The sequence below is a fragment of the Sparus aurata genome, chromosome 21 (assembly GCF_900880675.1).
Source record: "Sparus aurata chromosome 21, fSpaAur1.1, whole genome shotgun sequence".
Taxonomy (NCBI): domain Eukaryota; kingdom Metazoa; phylum Chordata; class Actinopteri; order Spariformes; family Sparidae; genus Sparus; species Sparus aurata.
The window spans coordinates 7,377,344-7,388,105 of NC_044207.1; the positions used below are offsets into that span (position 1 = coordinate 7,377,344).

At 43.0% G+C, this 10,762-nt stretch overlaps 1 protein-coding gene across 3 annotated transcripts; it reads left to right on the forward strand.

Moving 5' to 3' along the window:
• Positions 1-7,302: 7,302 nt before the first annotated feature.
• On the forward strand, positions 7,303-10,762 carry LOC115572174 (golgin subfamily A member 6-like protein 22). Of its 3 annotated transcripts, XM_030402001.1 has the most exons (8): positions 7,305-7,618; positions 7,910-8,230; positions 8,330-8,593; positions 8,721-8,966; positions 9,097-9,360; positions 9,488-9,751; positions 9,879-10,142; positions 10,279-10,762. In XM_030402001.1, the coding sequence occupies exons 1-8, from the start codon at positions 7,589-7,591 to the stop codon at positions 10,471-10,473; spliced, it is 1,848 nt and encodes a 615-aa protein (XP_030257861.1). In that variant the 5' UTR covers positions 7,305-7,588; the 3' UTR covers positions 10,474-10,762. The 3 variants fall into 3 exon arrangements, with proteins under 3 accessions (XP_030257862.1, XP_030257863.1, XP_030257861.1); XM_030402002.1 differs by lacking the exon at positions 8,721-8,966 and having other exon boundaries at positions 7,303-7,618; XM_030402003.1 differs by lacking the exon at positions 9,488-9,751 and having other exon boundaries at positions 7,304-7,618.

Below are 10,762 nucleotides of genomic sequence, written 5' to 3' on the forward strand. Positions count from 1 at the left end.
CACACTAGACTGACACTGAAGACATCATTTGTCAACATGGAATAGTACAGGTGCAATAATAAGTTTAAGTGTGACAAAAAATTACATCACACATACTTTAAGATATTGACACAAATATTCCAAATAATACCAAAAGAGAAATTGATCTTTTTGCTTGTCCACTTCAACAGGGAAATCAATGTTTAGAATTTACAATTTTACAGACTCTTCTGTAACACATATACATACAAGCTCCCATATATACTATACCAGCTCAGTACATTTTTCACGGCCTGGAAAAGTAAGCGTTATAATTCCAGGTCATTCCAGCATCTTACACTACCCTGTTAGGCTTGCAACTCGGGCTGGGGAGCTAAAATCCTTTAAAAAGCACTGTTTTGCACAGCTTCTTGCGTATGCTGGCACTCTGTTACTCCAAGGTAGTTAATTTTGCGATGTGGTGCAGCCTTACTTTGTGAAATACAGACACCACAAATGACATGGTTCTCAATTCCGAATTGGGTTTCTGCCATGTGCTCCCAGATTAAGAACACATCCTCTGAACCAATCTCCGCCCGAACGAAACGGTTGACGAAGGACACACTGGCACCTTGTTCTTTAGAGTTTTGTCGAATCACATGCTCTGCTGCTCTGACCACCTTCACTGTTCCCTCTGAGGGTATCATCAGCCCACCATTGTTTTAAAGTTCAAGCAGGTGGTAGCTCTGGTCAAAAGATGAGGATACAGGAGCTGTGACGAGGCTTGCACGGCACACCTCACAGGACAGTTATTTCAGAATTTTTCTGACAACAAACCTTGAAATGTAGACAAGGGCATTGTCCACAAGACCACCAAAGCGGGTGGGCAGGTAACTGTGGTCACATATGACTGCAGAAATGTTTGCAAAGGGGGACAGGAGCTCTTCCTCTGCCATTAAAGCAGAGTGCATGTCTGCAGCTGATAGGGACACAGTTTCATCTTGTGCTGCCACGTTGCCTGACCCACTTGGTGAGACACCACAACGGACCTTCAGACGGCGGAAAATGCCTTGGAACTGCCCTGCAGTTGGATTGTTTTTCCAGCCTCCTAAAAAGAAAAAGGGAAAACATTTACACACTTAGATTACAGAGATGTCAAATGAGGACAAACAGAGTCATAAAATATATATCTTCTGAGGGTTAGTAAGAAAACTGTATAACTATTTTCCCCACAGGTAGGCTATAAACGGTAAGTAAGGTAATAACTGTATAACCATGTTTCTTCCACAGGTAGGCTATAAAAAGATACGCACTGGTGTCTGATGTGCCGTTTCTTTCGGGGGTGGGTTACTTCATGAGGTAGTAGCCACCAATAGGTGACCAGTCTGAGAGGTCTGTCACATCAAAACATACTGTAAACTAGGGATGTATAAGAAAATCTCTACTCGAATTTGCCCATCCAGATGGTACCAATATCCGGTCTGGCCCATGGACTAAAAAGACTAATTATAAATGTGAAAATTCTACCTGATGCCCTGACAGAATTGAAAAAAAGCTCCAAGTGATCCTGACTGAAGCGGTATGCGCAGACATAACGCTGAACTTGGAGCAGGTCAGGAATCATCAGCAATGTGTCCATGTTGATGACAAAGCCGATGACTGACAGATACCTTCAAAAGAAAACGTTTCATCAATATGATCATGGCAAGACACCTCGAGAGCACCTAGTAACTGTAGTTATTGAAAGACTTTTGACTTGACTTTTTGACACATTTTCGACAAATATTCATAACATTTAACACAACACATGGTGACAGAGATAGCGGCAGCAATACATGTTTTGCTTCAATAAAGTCCCTGATTGGTAAATGATTTAAGTGCAGTACAAATCTACTGGGTGCAAAACTACTGGGTGCTTCTTGAGAGTATAACCCCCAGTTTCCACTGGATACGTCTCCGCTGCGTTGCGTCTCCGCCACGCCAGCGGAGCAGATAAGTTTCACTTAAGTCAATGTGTCAATCCCCACCAGGTCCACTGCGCTGCGTATCTGCTCCGTCCCAGCTCCGGCAGTCCGGAGCCCTCCGGCACAGATACGCAGGTCGCAGCAATTCAGCTGAATTTAGCACCAAGCAGACAGGAAGTCAAAGGCCAAAATAACAAACAACATCCGGTTACTTTTCAAAATAAAACACTCCATGGTTACGGCAGCACACAGATCTGAAAAAAGACACAAACACAAGCTCCTCTGCTAATCCTTCGGTCGGGAACACTTCGTGTTGTTGTTTTGTTGTTCTACAACACAGACCTATAACTGTGGTTGCGAGTGATCATGTGACTATCACGGGAACTCCTCGAACTCCCGATGCCAGCTACCTACCGTACCGCACCTTGGCGGACTCAAAACGCAACTGGTGGGGATTGCCAGAGAGCGGACTGAGGAGCAAAACCGGATCGGAGCCTTAACGCAGCAGACACGTGTCCAGTGGTAATTGAGGGTTAGGCTGGCCACAATAAAAGGCCACTCTGAAATGTGCAGTTTTGCTTTATTGGGGGGGGGGGGGTTCAGAAAACCAGTCAGTATCTGGTGTGGCCACCATTTGCCTCACATCTCCTTCGCATAGAGTTGATCGGGTTGTTGAATGTGGCCTGTGGAATGTTGGTCCACTGCTCTTCAATGGATTTGCGAAGTTGCTGGATATTGGCAGGAACTGGAACACACTGTCGTATACGTATCATATATGTGTCGTATCCAGAGCATCCCAAACATGCTCAATGGGTGACATGTCCGGTGAGTATGCTGGCCCCACCCCAGACCCCCCCAATAAAGCAAAACTGCACATTTCAGAGTAGTCTTTTATTGTGGCCAGCCGCACACCTGTGCAATATTCATGCTGTCCAATCAGCATCTTGATATGCCACACCTGTGAGGTGGGATGGATTATCTCAGCAGAGGAGAAGTGCTCACTAACACAGATTTAGACAGATTTGTTAACAATATTTGAGAGAAATGGATCTTTTGTGTATATAGAAAATGTTTAAGATCTTTGAGTTCAGCTCAAGAAAAATGGGAGCAAAAACAAAAGGGTTGCATTTATATCTTTGTTCAGTGTAATAACAATATTCACTCATAAATTTAACCTACCGGTCGACAGGGTAGATCAACCGCCTTCACAGAAGCTGCAGTTGGGCTGGAGAATGGCTGTGTACCAGCTCGCACAAGTCTCCTCGTTGCTGGTTCTATTCGAGTCCAGAAAGAAAGCAGGTGATGATAGCTGGAAAACCTGAAACATCAATAGAAATTAGGCCTATTACTTTGTAATTTATCAAAGGATAATCCAGTAGCCTATATGTGACTTCAGTACAATTTATAAAAAGAACAATCCAGAAGTTGTTGTGATGATTTACTCTTGCATCTTGGTTCTATGTTTCTATGTTTGCCTGTTATGTTTACTGCTGTGGTCTCATGTTGTGTTTTAATGTTACTGAGGTGAGATTTCCTCTATAAAACTCTGCAGGTTTTTCAAACTCACCTGCACATCATGTTGCATCTATTTGAATTATTTTGCTAGCTTGGTTATAATATTGTGCAAAATAATAATAAATCAATAAAAAATGTACATGATCACTTCTATCTTAATGGGTCTAATGCCCCACCCCCTTGCAGTGTATACACAACACTCGGGCTCATAGAAAGAATCTTTATCAGATTTATTGCTGGACAGATACCTGGTGTAAAATCGTATGTCGTCATCTGAAGCCTTATATCTCTCTAAACCGAATGACTGCTTCAGTGACACCTCCCCTCCAGTCTCCTTTGCAGCTCGTTTATCTGTTTTTGTTGTGCTTTGATTTTCTCACATGCCACATCCAGCGCTGATGGCTCTGGGTGTGCGTCGTAGTCATTGCACTTGAGCCACATACTCATCCATCTCCTCCTCTGCATCATCCTCTGGACACTGCACCCTCTCCCAAACACTCAATCTGGTTGGCGGCAGTGTGTAGTCATTCCACTCAAACAACACCCACACAGCCCCTTCTCTCAGTTGTTGTCACCCGCCCGGAATGATATCCGTTTCCATGAAATGTCTGCTGCAGACCGTGATGCTCCTCTTTATAACAAGATTCTCTCATTTGATGTTACTGATCCATAACTTCTTCAGTGCCTCATAACTCTGTAAATGGTGAAAACTTACAGCTGAATTAAATTTACCGGACACTGCACACTGAGGAACACAACAAAAACTACTATTTGGTTTATCCCGTTTCTGATATTGAATTTGTTTTGACATTTTGACATTTCTCTATCGCCCAACAAAATCTCTGCTAAATCACTTTCAAATTCGCCGCCAATTCCGCAACCGGATGTTGATCGACCCGTTTTCCAGGTTACTTCCATGATGTTGGGCATAACGCCTATTCAGTTTGGCCTTAGTTTTTCAACAAACCTACATTATATCACAGTTTTAAGATATTGTGGACATTATTCAAAGTTTTCACAGCCAGCAATCCGCATTTGGCTTCAGCTGATCAACAAGGAGCATTCACAACCGCAAGTTCTTCAGAACTTGCCTTCTCTAGTTTATAAATGTGATCTTTTATATAGGTGTGTATTGCATGAGCTAGAGTGCGTGACTTCATCGCTACAGTGGAGAGCAACTTGAATAAGTGGAGAAAAAATTCTCTTCAGCTTGATGTTGATCCCACGTCTTTTACTTCACATAGACAATGTATACATCACAATGTAGGGAATCTTGTTGGCTTTCAGCTGATGGTCTTATTTCAGATGTAGGACTTACAGTTTTGGCTGTAGCAGCCCCAGAGTGACAAGCACTCCTCCAACTCCCCCATAAGCGGCAATGTTAATTTTGAGCCTACATTTCTGGAGGAGAGCAGACGGTGCCTGTTCTGTCTCTCACTCTTGTGCCCTCATTTTTCACTCTACAAAAATAAAAGAGACAAGAGTTCAGCCATGTCTCCTGTTACTCTATATAATACTTTAGCCATAACCATTACACTTTTTTCAAAACTAGCAGGAGTTTGGGAGGTGTTTTCCCATTCATTCTTATTACATTACATTTTCAACTTGGGTTCTGCTACTGCTCCAGCATATCTGCAGCTCAAGAAACTTTATGCCTTTTCGGCTTTTTCAAAGATTCATCTTTCTGCCTTTTCAGCTTTTTCAAATATTCAGTTTTTCAGCGTTTTCTGCTTTTGCGACAAACAGACTACAGTAGCAAATAATAACAACAAGGGAGTACTGTAGTGTAAAGTGTAAGTGATGAATCCAGTCCTTGTGGATATTTGGATGCATTTCATGGATGGTATTAAGCGTACTCACTTCAGACATACAGTGAACATAAACAGATGAATACTGATGTGATTAAATACGCTGTGAGGGGACCTTCCACATGTTTTAAGATAAATTAGTAGTTTGGCTCTCAGGATGCAGACGTCGGTCTGCCAATTGTTCGTTCCACCTCTTTGGTCCACACTGAGATATCTCAACAAACTGCTTGGATTGTCAGTAAACTATACAGGCATTCATGCTCTCCAGAGGATTCAGCTTCCTGTATTTGGAGTAGCCCTGACTCTTCATCTAAAGCCAACCTGTGAAATATTTCACCATTTCTCAATAAAAACATTGTACAGACATTGATGGTTCCCAGACGATGCACCCTAACGACTGTCATGATCCTCTCACTTCATCTCTAGCCACACTGGTTGGTATTTGTGATATTTGGTGTCTGTGATAACTTCATACAAAGCTAGAAGAAGCTGTACACAGAATAAGGTGTTTGATATACGTGTGTGATATTGTCTACCTCTGATTATACAAACAAATCTCTTGTTGCTATGGCGCCATACTAGGTGGCAACCTGTAACAGCAGCTCCCGTGGGTTTTCAAGGTTTTTTTTTCGTAGTTTATGTTGTATTTCTGTTCTGATTTTCGTTGAACTTTGGCAACTCTTATCCAGAGACCGAGAGAAGACGAACGCTTTACTTTTTTTATTTTTATTTTTTTTTACTTTTAAGGCACTTTTATGATGTTTTTGCTAACCCTAGCAACGGAGGGTCAGGAGCGCATCACTGAGCGCATTGTTTACACAGGGGCCGCCACTCCTAATTGAATGTAGAGGAAACACTGCTGTTCACTGTATATATACATATTTATACCATGGTCTGGGGGAATACTCGATTCTGATTGGCTGCAGGGTGTCCATTAACCCCTGATGTATGGACACCTACTAAGTAGTTCCAGTCAAATTGACTGTTCACTGCTGTAAATTAATGTGCTAGCTGGCGTATCAAACCTTAATATTATATTCCCAGCACTGAGTTCAGTCCGTGAGTCCTTAAGTGTCTTATCCTCTAAACACCACAGGGTGGCGACTGTAACACACAAGCTGCAGAAAGTACACTTCCCCTCTAAATTTACTGATACGCGAGTTGTCTCACATCCCGTTCGCTGTTCAGCTCTCTGCTTCAGGCTGCGGCCACAGTAACGTTACACACGGCCGGTCATTTGTTCGTGAAAATCTTGCTATTGATTTGGGGACAATGACATGACTGGTTAGCTAGCTAGTCTTGTTAGCTAGCATACTGTCAAATTATATTTACTGTTTGTCATCCGTGCGCAATGTTACTGACTTTGAATCTCAGCTCATCGCTGAGCGGACTAGAATATCTCCCGTTGCCAAGGCGTATCTATGGTTCGTCCTATTTACTGGAGGAGTGAACAACGTCTCCGTTGCATAAGAACCTTACGGGAGAGTAATGATTGTTCCAGGTATTAGTCAAACCCTCAGGCGTTACCCTCCGCTGCGCGTCGGACGGTTCTTAGGCCTCCGCATCATCCATTAACTTCTGTTTATGGACACCTCGTCGGGCATTATCCCTTACATATATACGTATATATGTATATATTGCCTTCTATTTATGTTATGTACTGAGTGTTTCATTTGCGGACCCACTGCTGCCGTAACAAAATCTATCTATCTTAAAAATCCGATTAAACACTTGACATATTTTCATCACAGAATTGTTTCGTGTGTTTAAGAATGCAGGCTCTGGGTTAGTGAGTTCTAATATATGATTTGACAGTCAGACCATGAAACTCTATTTTTTGTCATCTTCACTGCCTTCATCTGTACCATGCAGAGCAGAATTCTGTTGAACCCTGACACAATTTAAACATAAACACTGTCTCTGGGTGCCTTTGATCATTGCTTGAATTTGAATTCTGACTTTGATTTCAAATTTTCAGAAGTTTAAGAACCCCTGTTGCCATGACGTTCGGAATGTTGACACCATCCTGAACCTTTTAGTTGCCTGTGCTTCTGTAGAAACCTCATTTGCGTTCGACAATCTGAGCTATCAAAGTCTTTTTGTCATTTCTGAGAAGAAGCCTTTAATTACTCGACATTCAGCGGATACTTTCTGGATACTCGATATTCAACGGATACCTTCTGGATTACTCGATATTTAACAGATACCTTTTTGGATTTATCGCAATCTATCAAAGTCTCTCTGCTCGACAACTGAAACTGCGTTCCGGTTTCAAGTTGAGCTTTTAAACTTTGATTTTGACGACTATTCCCATTCCAACTTTGAAATAGTCACTGTGTTGCCATGGACAGACGTCCCAGTGAAAATAACCTGGTAAGATTTTCTTATTTGACCTGAAGAGACTTTTTATCAGCAGTGTGCCTCTCTAGTCCAGCATGATGTTTAAGTGGAGTAATAATATGTTCTAAAAAGTGTCTTAAATGTTTACAGAGAATGTGTTTGATTTGAATTAGTTGAGAGTGTCGACATGTTGCTCTGTGTGTGAACTGCTGTCCGTAGACTACAGTAGATTTTATTGAGTGAACAAGTGCACAGGTTTTCTTTTCTGTGTATCCATTGGCAACACAAGACTATATGACTGACGTGTGTGTTTCTGTCTTTCAGCCATTGCAAATGCAGTTTGTTGCTGCCGCTAACGGCCAGAACATGCCGGCTGCAGTACAGCAGAGGACCCATGAGCAGCCCTCTCACCCAGGAATCAGAGAGTCCCTGTACTCAGCCATCAATGAGATTAAGTCTCTGAAAGATCAGAACAAATCTCTGATGACTGAGAATAGCAAACTCAAGAAAGAGCTGACCAACAAGGACAAAGCCCTAGAAAGGGCCAAAACCGCCACCGATGTGGTCAGTTACGCATCAAAGGAGTGGAGAACGAGATGTGAGGTCATGGAGAAGGGCCTTGCTGCCAACACATTCCAGCTGCAGGTACGTTGCCTTAGATCATCAATTTACTTCAATAATCTCGTGTTGGATTCTAACAGCTGCATTGGAAAGTAAAATAAAAACGCTGTTTTCTCTTTTCAGGAGCTAACCACCAAACTACAAGAGCAGAAGCAGGTGTTGACTGGCAGACAGGTGGAGGTGAGTCGTCTCCAAGAGGAGCTTCGGGAAAAAACTTTCCTCCTCAAAATGGAAATACAAAAACATCAGGCTACAGCCAAAGTCCACGTAGAGACCCTGCAGCAGCTGTCTCGCAAAGAAACCCAGCTCAACAGGATTGAAGCACAGTGGAAGAGCCGGTGTGACGCTCTGGAAGAGAGTCATGTCTCCAACTCCACCCAGCTGCAGGTAAGCTGCCTCAGATCATCTATTAACTTCACAATAATCTCCTGTTGGATTCTAACAGCTTGTGTTGGACTGCTTCAGAATCAGGTCTTTTATGTTAAGTAAAAAAATACTGTTTTTCTCTTTTCAGGAGCTCAACGCCAAACTACAAGAGCAGGAGCAGGTGTTGACCAGCAGGCAGGTGGAGGTGAGACACCTCAAAGAGAAACTGAACCATAATGAACACGTCCTCGTGACAGCCATCCTGAAAAGGAGGTTCAACACGAAAGACCATGTGGATACCCAGGACCAGCCGGCTCAGACAGAGCAAGAGCTCAAGAAGAGCTGGTGTGATGCCCCGGAAGAGAGCCATGTCTCCAACTCCACTCAGCTGCAGGTAAGCTGTCGCGGATCATCAGTTTACTTCACAATAATCTCCTGTTGGATTCTAACAGCTTGTGTTGGACTGCTTCAGAATCAGCTTTTTTATGTAAAGTAAAATAAAAATACTGTTTTTCTCTTTTCAGGAGCTCAACTTCAAACTACAAGAGCAGGAGCAGGTGTTGACCAGCAGGCAGGTGGAGGTGAGCCGTCTCCAAGAGGAGCTTCAGGAAAAAAATGGCCTCCTCGACAGGGAAATAGAAAAACGTCGGGCAAGAACCAAAGCCCACGTAGAGACCCTGCACCAGCTTTCTCTCAAAGAAACCCAGCTCAGCAGGATTGAAGCAAAATGGAAGAGCCGGTGTGACGCTCTGGGAGGGAGTCATGTCTCCAACTCCACCCAGCTGCAGGTAAGCTGCCTCAGATCAATTTACTTCACAATAATCTCCTGTTGGATTCTAACAGCTTGTGTTGGACCGCTTCAGAATCAGCTTTTTTATGTAAAGTAAAATAAAAATACTGTTTTTCTCTTTTCAGGAGCTCGACATCAAACTACAAGAGCAGGAGCAGGTGTTGACCAGCAGGCAGGTGGAGGTGAGCCGTCTCCAAGAGGAGCTTCAAGAAAAAACTGGCCTCCTCGACAGGGAAGTAGAAAAACGTCGGGCAAGAACCAAAGCCCACGTAGAGACCCTGCACCAGCTTTCTCTCAAAGAAACCCAGCTCAACAGGATTGAAGGACAGTGGAAGAGCCGGTGTGACGCTCTGGAAGAGAGTCATATCTCCAACTCCACCCAGCTGCAGGTAAGCTGCCTCATATCAATTTACTTCACAATAATCTCCTGTTGGATTCTAACAGCTTGTGTTGGACTGTTTCATAATCAGCTTTTTTATGTAAAGTAAAATAAAAATACTTTTTTTCTCTTTTCAGGAGCTTAACTTCAAACTACAAGAGCAGGAGCAGGTGTTGACCAGCAGGCAGGTGGAGGTGAGCCATCTCCAAGAGGAGCTTCAGGAAAAAACTGGCCTCCTCGACAGGGAAGTAGAAAAACTTCGGGCAAGAACCAAAGCCCACGTAGAGACCCTGCACCAGCTTTCTCTCAAAGAAACCCAACTCAACAGGATCGAAGCACAGTGGAAGAGCCGGTGTGACGCTCTGGAAGAGAGTCATATCTCCAACTCCACCCAGCTGCAGGTAAACTGCGTCAGATCAGCAATTTACATCACAATAATCTCCTGTTGGATTGTAACAGCTTGTGTTGGACTGCTTCAGAATCAGCTTTTTTTGTGTAAAGTAAAACAATATATACTTCTTGTTTCTCTTTCCACAGGAAGTCACTAAACTTGTGACCCAGGAGGAGGAGAAAAAGAGAGAGAAGGAGAAGATTGAAAAGAAAAGGGAGGAAGAGAGCACAAAGATGGACGATGACGTGGAGGAGATTAAGGAGGAAGGTAAAAGTGGAGAGAGAGAAAGGAAACATACAAAGAGTCGGAACAAAAGGAGAGCTAGAAGAAGGAATTACTGAAATGTTCAGTAGCAGGGAGGAATGGTTGGACTTCCCCCAAAACTCCATTCTGCCTCCTACCACCTACCTACCTCACCCTCTCCAGGCTTAGTCTTCCCTACTCTGTACCCACAACCCTCCTAACCTAAACCTTCCACCCCAGCCTCGCCCACCCGCTACGTCTTCCCCTCCCCCTTATTTATTAATTTATTTATTTATCATTAATATTATTAGTTTTAGTATTATTTTTAGTATTAGTATCATAAGTATCATTAGCATTATTTCTTCTTATTACTATTAGTTTTATTAT

Excerpts from the sequence above, each read along its gene's own strand:
- LOC115572174 (XM_030402001.1), top strand. The coding sequence starts at position 7,589 with ATGGACAGACGTCCCAGTGAAAATAACCTG. Across the intron at positions 8,594-8,720 it reads CCAACTCCACCCAGCTGCAG|GAGCTCAACGCCAAACTACA; the intron begins GTAAGCTGCCTC and ends TTCTCTTTTCAG. Across the intron at positions 9,752-9,878 it reads CCAACTCCACCCAGCTGCAG|GAGCTTAACTTCAAACTACA; the intron begins GTAAGCTGCCTC and ends TTCTCTTTTCAG.